Source organism: Hyperoodon ampullatus (assembly GCF_949752795.1).
Source record: "Hyperoodon ampullatus genome assembly, chromosome: 4".
Lineage (NCBI taxonomy): Eukaryota > Metazoa > Chordata > Mammalia > Artiodactyla > Ziphiidae > Hyperoodon > Hyperoodon ampullatus.
The window spans coordinates 37,462,735-37,485,081 of record NC_136917.1 but is presented as its reverse complement, the minus strand read 5'-3'; the positions used below and the strand labels follow the sequence as shown (position 1 = coordinate 37,485,081).

The following is a 22,347-nucleotide window of genomic DNA, read 5'->3' as shown; positions in this document are numbered from 1 at the left end:
CCAATAATATTAGCTCTAATTTAGTGAGCATTGCCTCAGTCTGTCACTGAGTTGAGCACTTTAATGCATCATCCTATTTGGTTCTCACAACAACACTCAGAGAGCTGCTACAATTAACCTCTTTTTCCAGACAAGGAAATGGAGATTGGGAGGTGAAGTGACTTCCCAAGGTCACAGAGAGAATGGCTGGGCTGAGATTTGATGCCAAGTCTGCCTGACACCAAGGAGTCACAACATCGTCCCCCACCTGGGTGCCTGGGTGTGTGTCTGGGATTCTTGTGTGTTAGTATGTGTGGTGGAAGTGGGGTGAGCAGGGTTGGTGGTGGGGTCTGCACTGATCAGCTATACAGACCGGGGTGGTGAGGACCTGTATTTTGGGTGGCTACTAACAGTTCAGAGCTGAAAAGAGAGGTCAGAGGAGCTCCATTGACTTTGAACTTCCTTCTAGCTTCGGGGACCCAGATATCCTGGTGGTGTCTGAGCATGGGAGTAAGGGCGAATTCTAACTAAAAGATGTGGGCAGATGTGAAGGTGCTGGGCCCAGGTTTTGGGAGGTGGGATGCCCCTCCTTCGTACTTATAATTGGGGGTGGGCGTGGCCTCCCTCCCTCCAGGCCCTGCCCCTCCCCATGCCCCGCCCCAGACAGACACAGGCACATCTAGGCGGGAGGTGGGACAGTGGATGGGGGGCCATTGGGTGAGGAGGGGGCGCTGGGTGGGGGGGTGCAGCCACGCGGTGGGCCGAGTCCAGACACAGAGCGGATGGACAGACAGACGGACAGAGGGGCCTCTACTTACGATCATCTGTCAGCCGTGATGGGGGCAGGGCGGTGGGGGAGGGGGGAATAAGTCACCATGAGTCTCCAGGGAGGCCAGGGAAGGGGCGGAGAAGGAGGGACGGACCCCGGACCCCGTGCCCCAGCCCAGCCCAGCAGCCCGGAGGAGACGGGCAGGCAGCGGGATGTCCGGAGCCTCCCCCACCATCACTGCCTCTAGGCGGCCCGCCCCGCCGCCCTCCCTCCCTCCCCCACCTGCCAACCCTGCAGATCACCATCTCTGGGCTGTTCCCAGAAGAGTCCCAGAGGCACGGTCTTGGTCTCTGGATGACCACTGACCTCTGCTTGACCTCTACGAACTTGGGTGCTCTCCATAACCTCTGGTTGACCTCCTGGAGCTCTCTGTTCTATTGGTCTCTGATCTTTGAAATCTGGGTATCTCCTCTCCTTGTCTCTTGATTGACCTCCAAAGGCCCCTGATGAACCCACTGGCCCCTATAACCTCTGTAACCCACGGATGGCCTTGATCCCCAAGCTGACCTCTCTGTTTTCTGGGTGATCTCTGACCTTTGAATAATCTCGTGACCCACATGTGACCCGTGTCCCCTAGACACCTCTTTACTTGACCTTTAAGTGACCCCTGAATGACCTCTTTGATGACTTTTGACCCATGTGTGACCTCTCTGATTTTTGAATGGCCCCACTGACCTCCGGTGGCTTCTATACCCTCAGATGGCCCTTGTGCCTGGATGACCTCTAAGCCCCCAATGCCTTTGATGCCAAGCTCTCTAGGCTCCCAAAGAGGAGGAAGCCCAGGTGTCCCCTCTGGCCCCCTGTGGGCCTCACCGTCTGGTCAGTGAGGGGTGGCAGGACGATGGTCTTCTCCATGGTGTTCATGACCAGCTTCCATAACTCCTTCAGCACCCGCTTCAGCACCGTCTTCTCACAGATTTTGGCAAAGAGAGTCAGGCTGGGGGCAAGGGACAGGCCTGAGAGAGTGCCCAGATGGACCTAACCTGAGCAGCCCCTTCCCCTCAATACATGGGCAAGGTGGGAAGGCATTCCATGGACACGCAAGAGGGCACAGAGCCTGTACAGGGACCCCTGGGGGGTCTGATGGGGCTATGATGCATGATGCATGGGGAGAAGAGTGAAAGGTGGTTGGACAGGTGAGCAGGGGCTAGACTTGGAAGGGGCCTCAAAGTCTAGGAGGAAGGCCTGGGCCTTAGCATGAGGGCAGTGGGGAGAGTGCTTAAGAGAGAAGAGACACAGTCAGACTTTCCTCTTTGAAAGAACATAGTGGGGGATGATCTGGAATAGGAAGGTTGGAGACCAGGGACTATGAGGGGGCTGAGGCCATGCTCAGAAGAGAGAGGAAGGGAATGAGAGGGAAAACAACAAAGAGTTCATGATTGACGGTATGGGATTGAGAGAGGGCAATCCACCATGATCCTTCCAACAAGTGACCCACCCATCCACCAAACCATCCTTACGGCAACCTTCTTTAATTCTTCCTCCATCACTTTTCCCTACCTTCCTTCTTTCCTTTCTTCCGTCCTCCCACCCATCCTCCAAACAGTTATTCATCCATCCAAATATTTACCCAACTCTCCATCCATCCATTCATCTATCCAACCATCCTTTTACCCATATACCCTCCATCTAGGTTTCTAAGCATTTATCTTTTAATCTACACATCCATCTGCCCACCCATCCCTCATGTCATTTACCATCCATTCATCCATACAAATACTTACCCACTAACCCTTCCAATCATTAACCCACCCATTTTTTCATCCCTTCATGCCTCCACTCACCCACCCATCCAAACCATCACCCAGCAAACATGCCCTGAGTGTCCTTTCCAGGCCAGCCCCCAGGTTTCTGAGGCCCGACCCTGGAGCCCTCCCTGGTGGACTCAGTCCACCTAGCCTGGCTCACTTGCTGTCCAGCAGGTCCATGATGGGTTGCAGTACATTGTCGGCATCCTGGGCCACACTGCTGCAGGCACTGGCTGGCACATTGCCTGTGCCTTTCACCTGGCTAAGGATGTCACCCATCTGCTTGACACAATCTTCAATGTGTGGCTGGAAGCTGGGAACACAGAGAGGGGGAGCTCAGATCAGACTCTCCTGGCCTCTGGAAGAAAGGCAGGATGAGGCTGATCTGTGGACCTTTTATCACCAGCATCAGGGAGCCATGGCATATAACAGCCAGGGTGGGATTTAATAGCAGAAATGGACATCAGACTAAGATATTTACCTGTGTTGTTTATTTCATCACACAGTCCTACTCAGGTACTATTGTTATCATCATCTCCACTTTACAGATGGGTAAACTAAGATTCAGAGAGGTTAAGCAACACACCCAAGGCCACACAGCTAGTAAGCAGTGAAGCCTGCATTGAACTCAACTTCACCTAACTCCTAGCCTGAGATCTTCACCACTACATCTGCTGAGTCTCCAGATGCCGCAGGCTCAGAGGTCTGAGAGCTGTCCCCTCCCTTCTGCTCCCAGCCCTGGAGATGCCCCCACCTGTTAGCAAACACCCGGCTGAGCTCATCCAAGACGTTGTTGAGTTTCACCTGTAGCTCCTTCAAGATGTCACTGGCCTCAGCATCCAGCTGAGGAGGGAGAAGGGACATCAGGTCAGGTTTATAGGGCATCCACATGGATGGGGCATTTTCCCATCCAACCCAGGGAAAGGGATCCAATCCAGGGAAAGGGATACCAAGGGGCTGGAGAGGAAACTGAGGCCCAGACAGTTAAGCCGCTTGTTTGGGTTTGATGGAGTAGCTGAAGTGGAATTCATCAGGTACAAGCTCTGGGGCCTGCAGGGACACGGGGATGATGATGACCCCACGGGGGCCCTGCCTCACCTCCTTTCCTCCCATGGCTTCGAACATCTTCTCTAGCTGAACTCGCAGCTGCTGAGTGTTGTTCATGAGGATGCAGGGCTAGGGATGGGGACAGAACAGGGAGTCAGTGCTCAGGACCTCTCCCCAGAGCCTCCCCTCCCCCACACTGCCAGGGACCTCAGATGGTTACAGGGTCTGGGTCTGGAGGAAGCTGGGGTCCCATAGGGTCATCTGAGAATGGAAGTCAGCATTTGGGATCAGATTTCTGGGAGTGTTGGGGGGGTGTGTCTCTGGGGACCAACAGGGGGAAGGAGGACTCCCCCGGGGTGGGCTGAACCTGGTGGGTCCAGGAGAGGGGCTGGACCTCTGGGAGTAGCAGGAAGGGGAGTTCTTGTCACATACCAGTATTCTTCTACATGGGCTCAAAACTTTGTAAGCTCAAAGTTTTGAGCTTACACCCCGAAGCATACACCCTGAAGGCTTCATTCACAACAACCAGACAATGACATGAAGGCACATCCCCTCACCTCCAGATACCCCCAGACTCACATAGTCTGACACAAAGACACACACAGTTGGACACACATGCAGACACAGGTATCAGGGCCCAGGGAAGGATGGACCTCTGGGGGTATGGAATGGGGTTAGGGGGAAACAGGACAGGGATCCCCGCAGGTCACCACTTTCTCCTTCTCCTTGGAGCAGTAGGAGGCGAAGTCCTTGGAGATGATGTCCGCATACTGGAGGAGCACATTACTGATGGTCTGGTGGGGACAGAGAGGGTGGGTCAGACAAGGGGCTGGGCTTGGATGGGCCCATCAAGAGCCACTAGTGAGACCAGGGATGAACCCGAACTCCTACTAGCACCTAAGATGGACCACTGGGCTGGGTGAATTCTCCACCCAGGATGACCATCATGGCCAAAGGGAGACACCACCAGATGAAGATGATTATTTTACATAGACCCAGCTCTTTTTTAAGCTGGGCTCAAGAGCAACCAACAATCACATTAACCCAGCCCCAAACACAAGCATAACTCAGTCCCAAATGGAATCCCAATTCCTATCTGCGATCCTCAACTTGACCCCAGGTTAAAGTCAACCCATCTGAACCTCAACCCCAGGCCAATGGTTCCAACCTTCAAACTCGCCCCAACACCCACCCACATTCTCCATAAATCCTAACATTCACTCCAACCTCAATGCCCAATTGAATCTCAGTCCTAATAGTAACCCTAAAACTAACCCCAACCTCAACCCCATCTCTAAGCCTGACCCCAGCTCCAAATTCAACTCCAGCTTTAACCACAACCCTGACCTCAATCCCAACCTCAAACTCAACCTCAGCCCAAACCCTGATTCCCAACCTCAACTCCAATCCCAATGATATCACCAGCCCTATCCTCAACCCAAACCACAACCTCCAATCCCAACCTCAAACTTCACCCACAATTCCAATCACTATGGCATGACCAACTCCAACACTGACCTCAACCCCTACCTTAATACAAGTGATAGCACCAACCCCAACCTTGACCTCAGTCCCAACCTCAATATCAATCCTGACTCTGACCTCAATCCTAACCTCAACTCCAACCCCAACTTTGACCCTGTTCCATCCCCCACCTGGACCCCATCCACACTCCCGAACCTTGGCAAAGCGTCTCATGTAGTGCCCCACGATCTGGGGGTCAGGACACTCAAGTTTCTTGATGATCTCAAAGCTCTGATTGAGCTGGGAGAAGACATCCACCACGGAGCAAGAGAACAGGGCATGCTCTGAAGTCTGTTGGAACTGCATTGGGAAGGAGGGCAGGAGGGAGGAGAGAGGTCAGAGCCAGGCAGTTCCCAGAGCCCAACCCTCTTGCTCTCCACAGAGAGAGCCACAATGCCCTGGGATGATAATGAGATGGACAGTGTGCACGGCGAACTTAGAGCCAAGACTTAGAGGTGTACACAGCGGGGAGGGGTCGGGCTTGATAAACCATCATTTGTTTGTTGGATGAACAAAAGACAGTCAACACTGTGAACAAGACAAACATGGCTGGCACCTTTCAGAGACTGGCCTCAACCGAAGGGCATTTTTTGCCCCCAAATTGGATCCCAATGGACCCCAGAAGTAGTGAGGCCACCGTGAGCAGACTGGGACCTTGGTGGTGGATCAGCCTTCTTACCCCGTCCTTCTTGTCTCGCTCCAGGGCTCCATGCAAGAAATCCCGGGACACTTCCTCATTCTCGTCCAGCCACTGGATGACGAAGGGCTCAAACCACCTGGAATGGAGAGACAGGATGGGGCCCTGCCGTCTCTTGTCCCCCTAACCCTCTGCTCAAACTCACGCTATGGCCTGGGTGGCCACTCCCCAGCTCCCCTCCTGCATGAGGCCTTGGCTGCTTCATCCTTGAAATGAAGGATGTGACTATTGTCAGAGCAAGGCCCAGACGTGTGGAAATCCTGGTTGATAAACTGCCCCTGGGCAAGTGGGTTTATTCTCTGAAATCCTGATACAGCACACAGTAGGTCCTTGGTAAATGGTAACCATCATCCTATTCTCCAACAAAGCCCGAGAGTCAGACATCCTGAGTTCGAATCCCGGCTCCGTCACTAATTAGACATCACCTTGGGCAAATCCTTCAGCATTTTATCCTCTATTTCCTGATCCACAAAGTGGGAATGACAACACTCCCATCTCGTAGAATTGGTGAAAGGATTAAATGAGAAAAGACAAGTGGGACTGCTCAGCACGGTTCCTGATACTTGTGACCATTAATTGTCCATAGTCCAATGACTGAAAACAGAGAGCACTGGGTTTGTACCCCACCTGTGCCCCTGATGCCCAGGGAACTCTGAGGAGGTCAACCTTCCCACCCTGGACCTCAGTCTAGCTGTCAGCGCTACAGTTCTGGCTTGGGCTCAGGGCACAGGACTTACGCAGGATACTCAGGCACTCGGTCCTTAAAAGCAGGAAGCTCTGTCACATACTCATTGTAGAGCCATTTGACCTTGAAGTGGAGGTTCATGTAATCAGCACTCTTGCATAGGCGATGCTTATCGTGCTCTGGTGGGGGAAGCAAGGGGGCAGCTTAGCCGGGAGGGTCTGCCACTCTCTGTATTGGTAGTGCCCACTCTGGCCATCACTGATGTCTGACCTCAGGTATGAGGGTCCAGGGCACTCACAGCCTTAGAGGGGACACTGAGGCACAGCTACCTGCTGTAGCCAGGCTGGGAGATACAGGGGTGGGAGGACTCACCCTCCATTGCATACTTCATATCCTGGGCAAACAGATTCCACATCACTTCAGCGCTGATTTTACCCACGTTCAATTCCTGGGGAAACCTGGTGAAGGCCATGAAAGTATGAAAGCTTGGCAGACAGAAGCCAGATGGCCTAGGAGGCTTTGGCCTTCCCAGCCCCAGAGGGTAGTGTGGGACAGGCAAGGGATCTGGATTCAAGTTCATCCATAGCTACTGACTTGCTGAGTGACTCTGCACTGGGGCCCTGCTTCTCTCTGAGCCTCCACCTACCCATCCCTCCATTCACTCATTAACCCATTCATCCATCTATCTACCTATCCATTCACCCACCCATCTGTCTATTCACCCATCTGTCCATCTCTCCATCCATCCTTGCATTCATTCCTTTATCCACCCACCCCTCCTTCCACTGATCTATACATCCATCCACTTATTAATCTGTCCATCCATCCAGCTATTCATCCACCTGTCCATCCATCCATCCATCTATTCATCCATCCATCTCCATTCCTCTGTCCATCCATCCATTCATCCATCCATCATTTGGTCCATCCATCCAAAATCCCTCATCTTAACTCAATATCTAAGTAACCAAGAGATGCTGGCACCCCAGAGACAGGAGCCTTTCTAGCGCTCACCTCAGGGAGCAGTAAAACACAATAGCTCATTCAGCTAACACAGGCGAAAATTCTACAAACATGTAAAGCCACAAACCAAAAGTGTGCACACATTCACACAATTACACAATACACAACATTGCACATTAAAGTACATTCCACAATTGTACACAAATAACAATTAAATCCATAAACCACAACTATACACAAAACTATATACACACATGTAAGAGATAGTGTGATGTACATGCAAAACATTTAGTAGAGTATCTAACATAGTAAATACTTGGACAACACGATCTATTGTTATTTATGAACCTACAGACACATATAAAATTACATACATATGTGCACAGTTACACAAATCAACGCATACAAAATACATGTCTGATTAGACCAGTGATTGTGTACATGCACACAATTTTGTTTGTTTGCAAATTATGCCATATTTCATCCATGCACAAGCACATCCACAACTGCCCCCACATATACAACATTTCATATGTAATTAGATACGATTGCCTTTACACACAAGGCACAAAACTGTGACACACATTCATGACGACCTCCAGACAATTAACTGCACAGACACAGAACTCACTGGTTGAGGCAGGGAGTGTAGGAATTCTTGTCTTCCTCAATGATGGACACTATGAGAGTGATCAGCTTGGACCAGAAGTCGAGGTTCTTGATGCTGGGGCCCTGTTCCTCTGGGGGAACTTCCCCCTTCTTGGCCTGGAAAGAACAGTAGGGATGTTGGCCACAAAGGATCCAGGGGTGGGGAGCTCAGACATTTCATTATTGAGGGCCAGGAAGTTAGTGAGGAAGGGCCCCATTAACATATGTAAGTTTCGGGTGTGAGGTCTGCATGAAAAGGAACTAAACTCACATACACTGGCCCCAACAGAGCTCATGTCCGCACAGCTCAACGAAGCTTAATTAGGCTCAACTCATAAAACTGAATGGAACTGAATTTAGTTGAACAAACTCAAGCGCGCTAAACCAAACAGAACTGAAATGAATGCAAATCAGGACCACTTAGCTTAACAGATGGCAGTTTCCAGAGTTAATTCAGTGGAACTGGAACAATTACACTGAGTTAGTGGAATTAAACTTAACTGGATTGAATTAAACTCAAATGAACCCAATTGGATTGAACCTAATCAACTTGTTCAAGATCAAGATCAATCTAAATCAAAATAACGGAAATAAATCACCTTGAACTCAACCCAACCCAACGTAATCTAATTCATCTCAACCCAAGTCAACCCAATCCAACTCCACCTACTTATCTCAACCTAACATACTCAGGCCACCTTAATCCAGCTTTAGATATTAATCAATGGAAATGAAAGTAGTTAAACTCAACTGAAATAAGTCCAACTCAACCAAACTCAGTTGAACTCAACGGTACCTAATCCAACAACCTAGCTCATCCTAACTCAAGCCAACTCAACCCAGTCAAGAACAATTTCAATTCAAGTAAACTGAATGGAGATGAATACATTTTTACTCAGTTAAAGTCAACTCAGTCCAACTCAGTGATGCTCACTAATTAGCCTAGAGCAATTTTAACTGAAGTCAAGCAAACAGAAATAAATAGATCTAAACTGATCATAGTTGAACTAAACCCAGCCCAGTTTAATCTACTTCATCTCAACCCAGTTCAGTTAAGAGTAATTTGATTTCAACTCAACTGAATATAAATGAACAGAATGAAATAAAATTGAACTGAGTTCAGCTTATGTGTTATCCCCTATCTGAAGCCCAAGCTGAGGAAGGGGCTCAGCTCCCACAGCCTCTTGCACTTCCTCCATCCCAGTGCTAATCACCCCGGGTTGTAAATTCCCAATTTATACATTTTTCCCTCCTAATAGAGTATAAGCTCCTGGAAACCTTACTGACAATCCTGGGACATTATATATGTAAACAACGTGTTGAAAGATCTCAAATAAATTGAGTTCAAGACTGAACTGAAGAAATTCAATTCAACTCAATATTTATTGAACTGGGACTCTATTCTAGGCACATTGTATTATGCCGGACTCAACTAAGTTTAACTAAAACCAAATTTATTGAGCTCCTACTGTGTACCAGGTGCTAAGCACTTAACTATGTTTCATCTGAAGCTTGTATCTCATTGAATCTCCTCCTTAATCCTGAGATGTGGGTTTATGACCCCATTTTACAGAGGGAGATACTGAGGCCCAGAATGGTTAAATCACTTGGGAAGGGGCAGATGTGGGACTTGGACTAGGGTCTGGTTGGAGTCCCCTAGTCCCTTCTGCCTCATCTGGGGTCCTCACCGGGTCAGTCTGGTACTCTCGACTGTAGAGTTCATGACAATTGTTGAAGATGTATTCATAAGTGGAGTTGAGGCAGGCTTTCACACAGTCCTTCACCACCTGGCTGGCTCGGGGTGGGCTCTGCAGTTCTTGCACCTGGCAGGAGGAAGTGAGATATGCATGGGTGTACACAGTTGGGACAGGAGGTACCCAGGAAGTGGCTACAAGTGGAGCTGGTTTTAAGGAAATGTTGTAGCAATGTGAAAGCAGAGGGTCATTGAGAAAGGGCACTGCTTTCCAGGAGAAATGTTACTCATTTAGGAGCTAACAGACCCGGAGTATATACTCCTTGGAGAGCTAATGGAACTGGGTCCCCTTACCAACCTTCATCCGAAAGAAGGTGATGCTGGTGAGAAGATCCACCGTGGATTTGAGGTCCTGGAGTCTCTCTGGGCTGCTGGCTGGGAAGTTATTCTATAGAAGGGAGAAGAGAGGTTGGGTTATGGAAGAAGGCCGGGGGATGATGGGAGACAGTGTTTTAGGGGAGACACAAGAGCCTCCAAGTTTCAGGAGGTGTGTTAGGGGTCACTGAGAACACCTTGAAGTAACTGGGGTTGTCTGCTTGGATGCACCAAACTTTTTGGGCAGGTGCTGCCCACATATGTGTACATGTGTCAGAGGAACACATTCTACGTGTTAAGATGGGTCCTCCCATGTGCACGCCTGCTGGCAGCTGTCCCCTCCAGGCACACACATGCATGGAGTGAGCAAACCATCATGCATGCTCTTCTCACCCGATACATGGAGAGGTCAATCCGCAAGGAGTTATGCAGCTGGTCCAGGAGCTTCACAAAGCGTTCTTTCTGAGGAGGCAGAGGAGGAGGAGAAGGCTGGATGAAAGCAGGGACTTGGGGATCAAGTGTAGCAACTAAAGGTGGCTGCCACATTGGCTAAGTGGTTGCTATACGTTAAGTGTACCCCATCCGTTGTTGAACTGACCCCTCATAACATCCATTCAACAGAGGGGTAAAATGAGGCTCAGAGAGGGGAAGTGACTAGTGCAGTGTCACACAGCAAGTCAGGTCCAGACTGGGGATCTGGAAATCACACGAGGTGTGAACAGCACAGAGTCAAGCTCTCCCTCATCTCCAGGCCCCTGCCCCTGGGACTGACCCCAAAGTTGGAGGCTGCGAAGCGGTCAGAGGCAGACACGTTGGTGGAGGCGGTGGTGTGCGCGTAATAGGCGTTGATGTTGGCAAGCAGGGTGCTCATGACGGCAGGCACCCCAGGACACATGTACTTGGAGGAGAGGCAGGCAAAGTGGCTGGTAGGAGGGAATGGGAAGCACTGGGTCTGGTGTCCAGCTCCCAGAATGCCTCTAAGACAGCCCTCACAAGCCCCCAAACTGTCTCCTTTTCCTCTGCTTGATTCTGTCCTCTGAGTCTGTCTCCTCTCTGAATTGCCCTATCTCTGCCTCTTATCTCCAGCTCTCATCCTTGTCACTCTAGCCCCTAGCAATGGCACTTGTCTAACCTCCAGGGAAATTACATAACCCCCACCACACTCACTTCCTCTCTGGCTCCTCCTCCAAAGAATCCCTTCCACCCCAGATTTGCCAGTGTCCACTTGGTAACCACCCCTCCCCCCAGTTTCCTGCACCTCATCCTCATGTCCACCACAGCCTGAAGCCTTACGTCATGGCTTGGTAGATGGACTCGACGCCATAGCGCATGGCAAACTCGTCCACAATCTCCTGGGCTGTCTCATCATAGTAAACCTTCCAGGCGTCGTCACCCTTGGCATCTGGGATCTTCACAACCCCGTTGTTCTGCACGTCTGTCACGAAGTGGAACAGGTTCTGCCACCACAAGGGAGAAGGTGTCATAGAGAGTGCAAGGGGACACTGGGGGTCAGAGATCCCAAGTATAGGGCAGCTTACATCATCCATCTATCTGTTTATTCATTAATTCATTCATCTACCCTTTCAGCTGTCCACCACCCATCCATCCATCCAAGTACCTCAAATTTCAGCTATCCCTCATCCATCCTCCCAATAGTTCAACTACACACCCATCCATCCGTCCATCTGTCCATCCACCCATCTACCCACCCATCCCTCTAACCATCTACTCCCTTACCCATCAATCCAACTACCCAAAAATCCACCTGTTCACTTTATCCATTCTTTCAGTAACTCAACCACACATCCATCCATCCCATACATTTACCTGCAACTTCACCTGTCCATCCAATAATTCATCCTTCTATCCAATCAACCATCAATCCACCCATCCATCATCCATCTGTCCATGCATCTACTCATCCATCCACCTATCCTATTACTCCAAAATTCTCCCATCCATACATCTGTGGATGGTTCAACTATACAAACATCCACCCACCCTTTCTTCTATCCATCCATCTATCCACCAACCTACCTACCCACCATACCAACTACCCCCAAATTCACCTATCCACTCATCCTTCTGTCTAGTAATTCAACCACATGCCCATCTATCCCATCTCCTACCCACAGCTTAATCTGTCCATCTAATTTATCAACCCATTCAACCATCCATCCATCACCTGTCTATCCACCCATCAATTTATCCATCCATCCATCCTTCCATCCTTCACCTATCTGTCCATCCATCTATTCACCCATCCATCTATCCAACTATCCCCAATTCATGCATCCAACTCATCTGTACTTCCAATAGATCAAGCACACATCCATCCATCCATCCTTTCATCTTTCCACCCATTCTTTATTTGCTCAATACTCATTCATCCAATCATTTATTCATTCAACATACTGAGTTCTCTCCAGGAACCCCTAGGTAGCTGGAAGAGACAAACCCAGGCACACAAAAACCTAACCCCGAGTGTTCAGGACTGGGACAGTTGGAAGACCTGGATCTCTGTAGTGAGAGTCTGCCTGGAGGTCACGGAGGGCTTCTAGAGGAGGGGGCCCTGAAGCTGGACACTGATTGACAGGGAGGAGTTTTCTGAGCACAGAGAATGACATAGGGGACAGTCTCAGAGGCCCAGGGGAATGCGAATGGTGTGGTCAGAAAGAGGAAGGAGGAGGTAGGCAGGCAGGAATGGTGAGTGGAGGTAACATGGGAGACAAAGGTGAACTTCAAATGCAGGGTGGAGCAGTGGGCCTCACCTCATGCAAACAGGTATACTGGACATGGTAGGGGGCCACCTTCTCCTCGCCTTTGATCTCCACACTGATGTGTAGCCGGATGGCACCCGACACAGCAGATTTGTCAGTCCGCTTGTCTGCAGGGCGGAAAGGGATGGCAGTGTCAGAACTTCCCAATATAGCCCTGGACTATTTTAATATATGCGTAACTGCAGCCCTGTCAGACTCCCTGAATTAAGGCCTGGGTGTTTCTCCTCAGATTGGCTTCCTAGACTTGTGTCTCCCCCATTAGACTAGAATTCTTAGGCCCTGTCTCTCCCATCTCACTAGGATCCCAGATCTTGCTTCCTCACTCAGATTAATTTCCTTGGTCTGCATCTCCCTCTTTAGACTAGGAGCCTCGCTTCTTCCCCAGGCTGTGCTCCCAGACTCTGCCACCCCCATCAAATCAAGGTCCGCGGAGTCTACTCATCTTCTTAGACAGGATTCCTGGGTCTGTGCCTCTTTCCTCAGACTAGGATCCCCACGTCTTGCTTCCTGCTTCCCTCATCAGAATAGGATATCTAGATTTCCTCTAACCAAGCTAAGAAGTTTCTAGACTCTGCTCACCCCTCTCAGACTGGGTTCTTCCTCTGCCCTCAGACTGGGCTCACAGATTCTACTCATCATTCTTAGATGGGGCTCTTGGGTCTGTAGCTCCCCTCTCAGATTAGGAATCCCAAACTCTACCTCTTCCCTTAGACTGGATTCTCAAAGTTCAATCTCCTTTCTTAGGTTAGATTCCTGCGTCTGTGCCTCTCTCCTTACACTAGGATCCTCAGGTCTTGCTTCCTGCCTTCCCCATCAGAATGAGATATGGAGAGTCTGTCCCTCCCTCACTCTCCCACACCGAAATAAGAGAGTCCTGGGTTCTGCTCACCGTCTCAGCCTGGTGCTTCCTGGCCCCATCAGACTGGGCTCACAGACTCTGCCTCCTCTGTTAGACTGGGCTTCTAGATTAACTCCTGCTGACACTGTCTCTCCCCTCCAGCTGGGCTCCCCACTTTGGTTGGCTCCCCTGGACCCCCTCCCCTCTCCCCTGCAGAACCCCACCCTTGCTCACCCAGGTTGTACCACACGTCCATCTCGCCACTGAGTGTCCGCACCTCGATGATCGTCTGCCCCAGGAAGTCATCGGATTCCCTCTTGAACCGCTGCTTCACGCGAGATTTGATGTCATCGTCCTCATCCCAGACACGCACCTTGATTCGGTCCGAGGAGTTATGACATTCACTGCAGGGGGGAAGAAGAGGTTGGGGCAGGGGGCTTTTTTTTTTGGTCTGTGCCGGGTTGCGGCATGCAGGATCTTCTTTGCTGTGTGCGGGATCTTTAGGTGTCACATGCGGGATCTAGTTCCCTGACCAGGGATGGAACCCGGGCCCCCTGCATTGGGAGCATGGAGTCTTAACCACTGGACCACCAGGGAAGTCCCAGGGCAGGTGTTTGAAGGCCACCCTTCAGCTGCTCCAACAGGGAGCTCCATATAGGGGGCTGGGGGCCCAGCCAGACACTTACAAGTGGAAGTTCTCCTCCCACACGGGGTTCAGGTTTCCATAGATGGTTTTCGTCCGTTTCTTGGTCTTCCCGACCTGGACGGTGACGTAGGGGTCACTGGATCCTGTCTTGTCCTTTGCCTGCAAGCCCTGGGCACAGACCACTGGAAGACACACAAAACAAATATAAATGTGGGCTCAAGGAGCAAGGCATGCCAAGAACAGACACTGTCACAGGCTCCACAGGGAATGCCTGTGACAAGGACTGAGGGCTTTGTTCTGGCCACAGGAGCCCATGGACACACCCACTGGGCATGCTCGGCTTGCTAGAGCTAACCTCCAGGGAACCCTCACCCAATGAAGAATATGAAGGTGCCCCAGGGTCACCCTTGGGGTGGGACACTCGGGTGTGTGCTCTACAATGTCCCCCTAAGATCCCCAGCAGGACTGAGCCCCCAGTTGCCCACTGTATGACCTACTCATTGGCATCCTCCGCAGGGCTCTTTACCTCCCGGCTCTCAAACTCATGTCTCCACCTCTCACTGGCACTCCCTGGGACCACCTCCTGGATACCCATCTGCCCTGAAATCCTCATCTTGGAGTCTGTTTTCAGGGAAATCCCAATGATGATGAGGAATGGATAAACACCACAAGGCCCCCACCCCTGGGAAGGACCTCTCAGCCCTGGGAGGTCAATAACGTCCCCCAGTGGTCCTAGGTGTCCACTGCTTCGCCTGCTCGGTGGCACCCCGGGTAGGACTTATTCCCTCCTGGTCTCACTTCCCAATACCCCTGGGGGCTTCCTGGGTTCACTTCCCAGATAAACTGTGTGCCCTCAACTCCTCTCCTTGAGGTCAGGTTCTGGAGGCTACCAAGCGAGATGCACCCAGATAGTTTCATGCAAACAGGTTTGGAGGCATATATGCCCAGGCTGTGGGCACAAACGCATATACACCGACATGAGAAAGTCAGGGGGACGCTCAGATACGTGCAGCAAAGGGAAGGAAGGGGCGTGGGAGGGAGCACAGGGGGCCGAGAAGAAGGGACCCCCGTGGCCGTCCCTCCCCCTCCCCCCCGCGGCCTCACCGGTGATGCTGATCTTGGCCGACCACTTGGACGTTCCATCCAGCACGCTCTGCTTGACGGCCTTCATCTGCTGCGTGTGCGCGGTCTTGGTCACCGCGAAGATCTCCTGGATGAGCTCGAAGATCTCGGGCTTGTTGCGCTCCCGGATCTTCATGCGGTCCTTGAGCACCATGATGATGTTCTGCGTCCGGTCCTCCGCCCCGTGCTTGGAGCTCTTCTCCGCCGCCCCTGCGCACAAAGACAGCCGTCACTGTACACAGAGCACTCCCTCCCAGGAGCGAGAACCCTGATCCCCACTCCAGGGCTTCCTCATCTGCTGTCACGGACACGGGGTTCAGGTGAATCATCCCCCCAAAGCTAGAGCTGCCAGAGCTCCTACCTGCTCTCTGAATCTTCCCCCAACCAGGCCTTTCCCCCTAAAGTTCCCACCCCCATCTTAGCCCCTCCATTCCGCGTGAGTCCCCTTCCCCTCCGACACCCTGCCCTCTCCAAGCCCCTCCCCTCCTCGGACTCCTCTCCCCAACTTGAGCCCCCTCCCACCTCTGAACTAACCCTAACCCTAACTCTATTTTTTCTCCGTGGAAGCCGCTGCCTCCCATTAAGCCCGTCCCTTGAACAGTTTAGCTCCTCCCTGAGTCCCGCCCCACCCCTCTAGGACCCCTCTCACTTCTCCTTTCCCCTCCTGTCGCTCCCATCCCGTCCCACGGCCCCGCCCCCTGTCCCGCCCCCTCCTCCTCGTCAGAGCCCCGCCCCCTAACCATTAACTGTCCTGCCCCTCCGTCTCCGCTCCAGCGGGAGCACGGCACTCACGCTGCAGACAGTCTGCGTTGAGCAGGTCCTGGCACTTCTCGTGGCACTTGACACCGCACTCGGTACAGCGCATACCCTGCCGCGCGATGCCCCACAATAGCCCCTCACACTCGTAGCAATAGGTGGGTGTGGTGGCCGTCCACACCTCGAAGTTGTGCGGCGTCGTGCACGAGATGGGGTAGATTAAGGCTTGCAAGGTCTTCTTGTAAACGTGGTTTTTCTGCGGGGAGGGAGGGCATGCGACATGGGCGTAGAGCCTTAACCTGGGGGCACTGGCTTGCCCCGCCCTCATCCCTCCCCCGCCCCGTTCTGAGTATGGTAAAGTCCCGGTCCGTCACCGGCCCCACACTGTCGGAATCCACGGGTTCCTATGCACAGACTGTGCTCGCTGGCGGCTGCGTTGTCGGAATTCTGGAAAGCGAGGAGTGCCTGTCTCTGCCCCACCCCCTTCCTTTCCTCCAGGAGCCCCCCCAGCCCCGCCCTCCAAGCTGGGGAAGGGGAGGTGCCCCACGCACCAGCTCTTCGTTGTTCAAAGTGCTGGATGCCAAGGCCGAGGTGATGCCTGCTTTTCTGGACTGCACCAGAGACTGGAATAGGGAATTCACCAAGGGAGTCAGAGGGATCGATTGGCACCCGGGGGGTTGTCACCGCGAGCAGAATCCCCAGCCATGGTTTGGGGCCGCCAGCCACGGATTCAAGCCACAGCCACAAATAGGAAACAGGTCACAGCAGCGGGAGCAGAACCAGAAAAGAATTGGGGGGTGACAGAGGCTCCAGGTTAGAAGAGGCCCTGGAAAGGGAGCAGCCCCACACCTCTGACTCACCCATTCCCCACCACCATGGACCAGACTGGGGAACTGCACTTGGCCATGGTCAACAGCCACAGAGCAAAACCACCAGCCAGGCCATGAAACAAGGTGGGGAGTCACCTGCTGTCTTCCCGACCCATGAACTGTTGGACATGGCAAGGTCCCCTCCCCAGAACCCATGGGATGGGGACCACTTGGAAGATCCCAGTCGGGGGCAGGGGTCTCGGGAGGAGATTCAAGGCCCTGGGCTGCCATCACTCACCATGGCCTGAAGTGTCCACGCAGTGTCCATGTAGCACGCAGGGTAGAAATTAGATCACATTAGTCCCAGAGAATGCCTTGCCAGTCCCCAGCCCCAGTTCTGCCACGGGCAGTTGTACAGGTTGTACACTGCTTGTAGCAGGGCTGCTCTGCTTGGGCAGGGGAGGGCACAGGTGCTCACCAGGTCGCTCACGAGTGGGATAGGCTTCCTCTTGCGGATGTCTGGCATGCTGTCGATGATGATGAGACCACCGCCAGGGCTGCAAGACACACCCAGGGACGTCAAGGGCCCAGGGAAGTTCCCCTTCCTCCAGCAGACATCTCCTGAGGCCTGGGCAGGACACCTGATCTCCCCAGGTATTAAGAGTTGAATTGTGTCCCTCGAAAAGATACATTGAAGTCCTAACCCCCAGTACCTCAAAATGTGACCTTATTTGGAAATAGAGTCATTGCAGATGTAATTAGTTAAGACAAGCTCATACTAGAGTAGGATGGGCTCCTAATCCAATATGAGTGGTGTCTTTATGAGAAGAGAGGCACACAGGGAGAAGACAGTGGTGTGATAGTAGAGGCAGAGATTGGAGTGACTCGTTTACAATCCAAGGAATACCAAGGATTGCCAACAACTACCAGAAGCTAGAAAGGCAAGGAAGGATTCTCTCCTACAGAAGTCAGAGGGAGTGTGGCCCTGCCAACACCTTGGTTTTGGAATTCTGGCCTCCAAGAACTGAGAGAAGATACATTTTTGTTGTTTTAAGCCCTCCGTTTGTGGTAGTTTGTTATGGCAGCCCTAAGAAATGAAGACACTGGGCCTCAACTTCCTCATCTGAGAAATGGGGAGATGATACAGTTGCCCACGTTTAATGAAAATTTGAATTAAGGCAAATCTAAATAATATGATAGAATATCAACGAAATCTTTCTTTACGCTCAAAATTGGAAATATTTGTGTATATTTAAAGTCTATCCTGGAAGAAGTGATTTCAAAGCCCATGAGAAAGAGGGAACTGGAAATTGTATTTGTGCTGTTGCCTCTTGGCAGCTTTGCTGTAGCTGGCTAATCAGAATGAGGGCTGTGGCAGATGCTGCGGTGGTCTGTCCAAATCTACTTTACTGAGAGATGCAGGTGTTCCCAGAGAGGGTTCAGGTGTGGCTCCTCTCCAGAAAGTTCTCATAGGCCAATGAGAGTGATGCCTGGCAGTCAGTGACTCTGGACAAGCCCTGGGGTGTTATTCATGCTCCAGCGTTCCCTGCAGGATCAGGCAGAGGCTTGGTGACTCTTGAACTACCTCTCTGCTTGGCTGTTTCTCCTACCTGGTCCTGCCTGCCTCACAGGCTTTTCTTTTCTTTTTTATAAGTTTATTTATTTATTTATTTTTGATGTTGGGGGTAGGAGTTTATTAATTTATTTATTCATTTTTGCTGTGTTGGGTCTTCGTTTCTGTGCGAGGGCTTTCTCTAGTTGTGGCAAGCGGGGGCCACTCTTCATCGCGGTGTGCGGGCCTCTCACTATCGCGGCCTCTCTTGTTGCGGAGCACAGGCTCCAGACGCGCAGGCTCAGTAGTTGTGGCTCACGGGCCTAGTTGCTCCGCGGCATGTGGGATCCTCCCAGACCAGGGCTCAAACCTGTGTCCCCTTCATCAGCAGGCAGATTCTCAACCACTGCGCCACCAGGGAAGCCCTATATGTTTATTTATTTATTTTTGGCTGTGTTGGGTCTTCATTACTGTGCGTGGGCTTTCACTAGTTGCGGGAAACGGGGGCTACTCTTTGTAGCGGTGCGCGGGCTTCTCATTGTGGTGGCTTCTCTTGTTGAGGAGCACGGGCTCTAGGCACGTGGGTTTCAGTAGCTGTGGCGCATGGGCTTAGTTGCTCCGCAGCCTGTGGGATCTTCTGGGAGCAGGGCTTGAACCCGTGTCCCCTGCATTGGCAGGCAGATTCTTAACCACTGCGCTACCAGGGAAGCCCTCACAGGCTTTTCTTGAGAGTGCTTCCTGTATAAATCATGCACACAGGAGCCCGCATCTCAGACCCCACTTCCAGGGCTCCCCACATGGGACACTTGCCCATCTGGGAGTCACAGCTCCTGTGTCCCTGCCTCTGTTTGAAAAGGATGTACAAGGGAAGGCAGTCACTCTCCAGCTGTTATTTAAAACATTAGTGTAATTTACAAATATCTTTTGCATCCTCTAGCCTCACCACACAAGTGCTGAAAAAACACCCCGGAAAAGCAATAACTTAAGAAATTAGGTATGACAAATGCTCCATGTAAGACCAACAACTATCGTTATGAAACAGCCAGCAACTGTAGCAATAATCTGAGAAATGTAAAAGCAGAATCAAAGCAAAAAATTCACTCCAGGGTTGCAGATGTATTGTGCAGGAAATGGGTTTCTTCTTTACCTTACATTTATCTCTACGGGGAAATGTTCTTGAATTATATGAGTGGCTTGAGCAAGGCCTCTCTGGACTGTTTCTCCATCTGTAAAATAGGGGTAGTGGGCCCCCCATGGGTTTGTTGTGAGGATTCAATGTGTTACTACTATCTTTGGCTCCTTCTTGTCATGAGTGCCTTATTACAGTGGCTACATTATTTCACTCATGTGCAATCTGTTCCCTGTCTAAATGGAATCTCTCCCTGCCTTGGCTGGGCTGAGGTTATGGTGCAAACCAGTCTCAGGCTCTGGGTTCAAAACTTCCTCTCCCTCACCCCCAAGATCTGATACTCACCCGCCTTTGAACCACAGGGATTTGGACATCTCTCCTTCTCCCCGGGCCTGCAGGACAGAAGACGGATATGGTCAGTGTGGCTGCCCCTTCCCAGGGCAGCACATGTACCACACCCACAGCTGTCTCCCTTTTGGGAGTCAGGAGGCCTGGGTCCTAGTCCTCACTGTGTGTCCTTAGGGAGCCCACTGGCTTTTTCTGGGCCTCAGTTTGTCCATCTGTAAAATGAGAAGAAAGGAGATACTCTCTGACACCAACCTCAGTGAACTTTAGTCTCCTTTGTCTGTCAAAATTGGGGATTTGTTAGCATGATCTCGAACAAGAGCTTGTGCTCTATAGTCCTGCCATTCTTAGGGGCTGGCTCAATACTCATAAGATCCTATCACTCACTAAACTCCCCCTGCCTCACCTGATTATCTGATCTCATGCCCCAGGTCTTTTGCCCGAGCAGTGCCACCTGTATATATGCTCTCCCGCCTTCTGCACCCGAACAGCCTCCATCTATCATTCAGGTCTCAGTGTGGACCCAGGGTCAACACCCCCTACCATGCAACTAAAGGGTGGCATGGTGGTGGGGGGGACAGGGAGATGGGTCTGATACCTTCTTCTGAAATATTGTTTAAGTATTTTGGATATCACTTCACTTTAAGTGTCACCTCCTCCAGTGAGTCTTCCTGATTGCCTTGGATTAGTTTTATGCCCCCTCTATGAAACCCAGAGATCCTGCTCATGTTTATTTTTCTTGTCATATCACTAGTTCCATTACAAGGGTAGTTGCTGTCTTTTTCATTTAATTTGTTGACTTAGTGAAAGTTATTCAATAGACTTTCACAGTATATTTTCTTCTACTGTTTGAATTTAGAACCATGAGACTGTATGGTAAAAGAAAATTCTACTGTACAACTGATAAGAAATTTGATTTGAAACTTTTGTAGCTCTGATAATTGAAGGTCTAAGACTTTGGGAGTCTGTTTAGGATCTCCTCCTGCCAGCCTCACCCCAGTTTGGAAGGTCACCCTGGATAATAACACTGCTTGGTGTCCAGCCCAGAGCAGGTTGAGTGAATAAAGGATTGAATGAACGGCCTCATTCCTGCTGCCCATCTGAACAGTCATCCTGACCCTGACGTTAATTCTATTTTTCACCTAATTTCTTCTGCAATACTGACCAGATCTCAGACCTTTCCCAAACCCCAACTCTGACACCCATTGTGAGCCCAAGCACTGACTTCTTCCCCTATTACCAAGTCTAACCCTGAACTCTGATCTTTGACTGCTGCCCTAACCCTGACCTATAACCCTATCACTAACCTCTATCCCTATTCATGAACCTGGCCGCTGAACTTGGCCATAGCCATGACCTCAGCTTAATTTCAGCTCTAGGTTCCAGTTCGCCTCTCCTTCTTCCCCACTTAGAAATCCCAGGCTGCCCTGGGGGAGGCTGGACTAGACCTTGGCGGGGCCAGCTGGTTGCAGGGGAGAGTAGGCAAGCATGGGTAGGGCCAGGGAGGAGTCAGATTGGGCAGGGGTTGGGCCAGGAATGGTGGGGTTGGGGCCAGGGCAGGAGTGGGTGGGGCTAAGGAAGGGCCAGGCTGGGCACGGATGGGAACAGGTTGGGGTGGGCAGAGCCATAGAAGAACCAGGATGTGTGGAGGCATGGTGGTGGGTGGGGTGGCGAGTGGGCGTGGCCAGGTGGCTCATGAGTGGCATGGGCTAGTGTGGGCAGGGCCAGGGAAAAGACCAGAGTGGGTTGGGGCATGGAAGGAGTGGGGAAATGAGGGTGGGTGGGGCGCTGGGCGCGGCCAGGCTGGGGGTGAGCCCACTGCTGCTTTCACTCACCTCCTGCAGCTGCAGCCGCACTTTGTTGAAGGCTCGCAGCCAGTTGGCCTTGGCTCTAGACATGGAGTCCTGACCCTGTTGGCCTTCCTCATCTTCTCGTGGCCTGAAACTGAGGCAAGGGGTTTTATGAGGCTCTGAGGCCGGCACTCCCTCCACCCTCCACCCTCCAAGTGATGCTGGGCCCTCCATGGCCTCCCTGGCACTTCGGAGACACAATGACCCACCTGTGACCCTCTGACCAGCCTCAGTGATCCTCCCCCACCTTCCCACATGCCCATCACCTCTCTGACACCTTCAGGTCTCCTGGGTCCCTTTGCCACCTTCCTGGCCCCTCTGCAACTCTTCTG

The 22,347-nt window shown here is 51.6% G+C and overlaps 1 protein-coding gene across 1 annotated transcript in view; it reads right to left on the bottom strand.

Moving 5' to 3' along the window:
* Positions 1-22,347, bottom strand: part of UNC13A (unc-13 homolog A) — a gene marked incomplete at both ends in the record, with an annotated part of 57,305 nt that overhangs the window by 12,031 nt on the left and 22,927 nt on the right. Inside the window, 24 exons of the mRNA XM_079701514.1 lie at positions 1,622-1,745; positions 2,717-2,869; positions 3,311-3,399; positions 3,655-3,732; positions 4,314-4,397; positions 5,284-5,427; positions 5,807-5,903; positions 6,562-6,688; positions 6,882-6,967; positions 8,104-8,237; positions 9,809-9,943; positions 10,172-10,261; positions 10,582-10,650; positions 10,961-11,111; positions 11,482-11,645; positions 12,960-13,075; positions 14,041-14,210; positions 14,493-14,634; positions 15,557-15,784; positions 16,367-16,586; positions 16,882-16,953; positions 17,618-17,696; positions 20,166-20,212; positions 22,001-22,109. Coding sequence (XP_079557640.1) covers positions 1,622-1,745; positions 2,717-2,869; positions 3,311-3,399; positions 3,655-3,732; positions 4,314-4,397; positions 5,284-5,427; positions 5,807-5,903; positions 6,562-6,688; positions 6,882-6,967; positions 8,104-8,237; positions 9,809-9,943; positions 10,172-10,261; positions 10,582-10,650; positions 10,961-11,111; positions 11,482-11,645; positions 12,960-13,075; positions 14,041-14,210; positions 14,493-14,634; positions 15,557-15,784; positions 16,367-16,586; positions 16,882-16,953; positions 17,618-17,696; positions 20,166-20,212; positions 22,001-22,109 — 2,908 coding nt within the window. The remainder of the gene's footprint in view (positions 1-1,621; positions 1,746-2,716; positions 2,870-3,310; positions 3,400-3,654; positions 3,733-4,313; positions 4,398-5,283; positions 5,428-5,806; positions 5,904-6,561; positions 6,689-6,881; positions 6,968-8,103; positions 8,238-9,808; positions 9,944-10,171; positions 10,262-10,581; positions 10,651-10,960; positions 11,112-11,481; positions 11,646-12,959; positions 13,076-14,040; positions 14,211-14,492; positions 14,635-15,556; positions 15,785-16,366; positions 16,587-16,881; positions 16,954-17,617; positions 17,697-20,165; positions 20,213-22,000; positions 22,110-22,347) is intronic.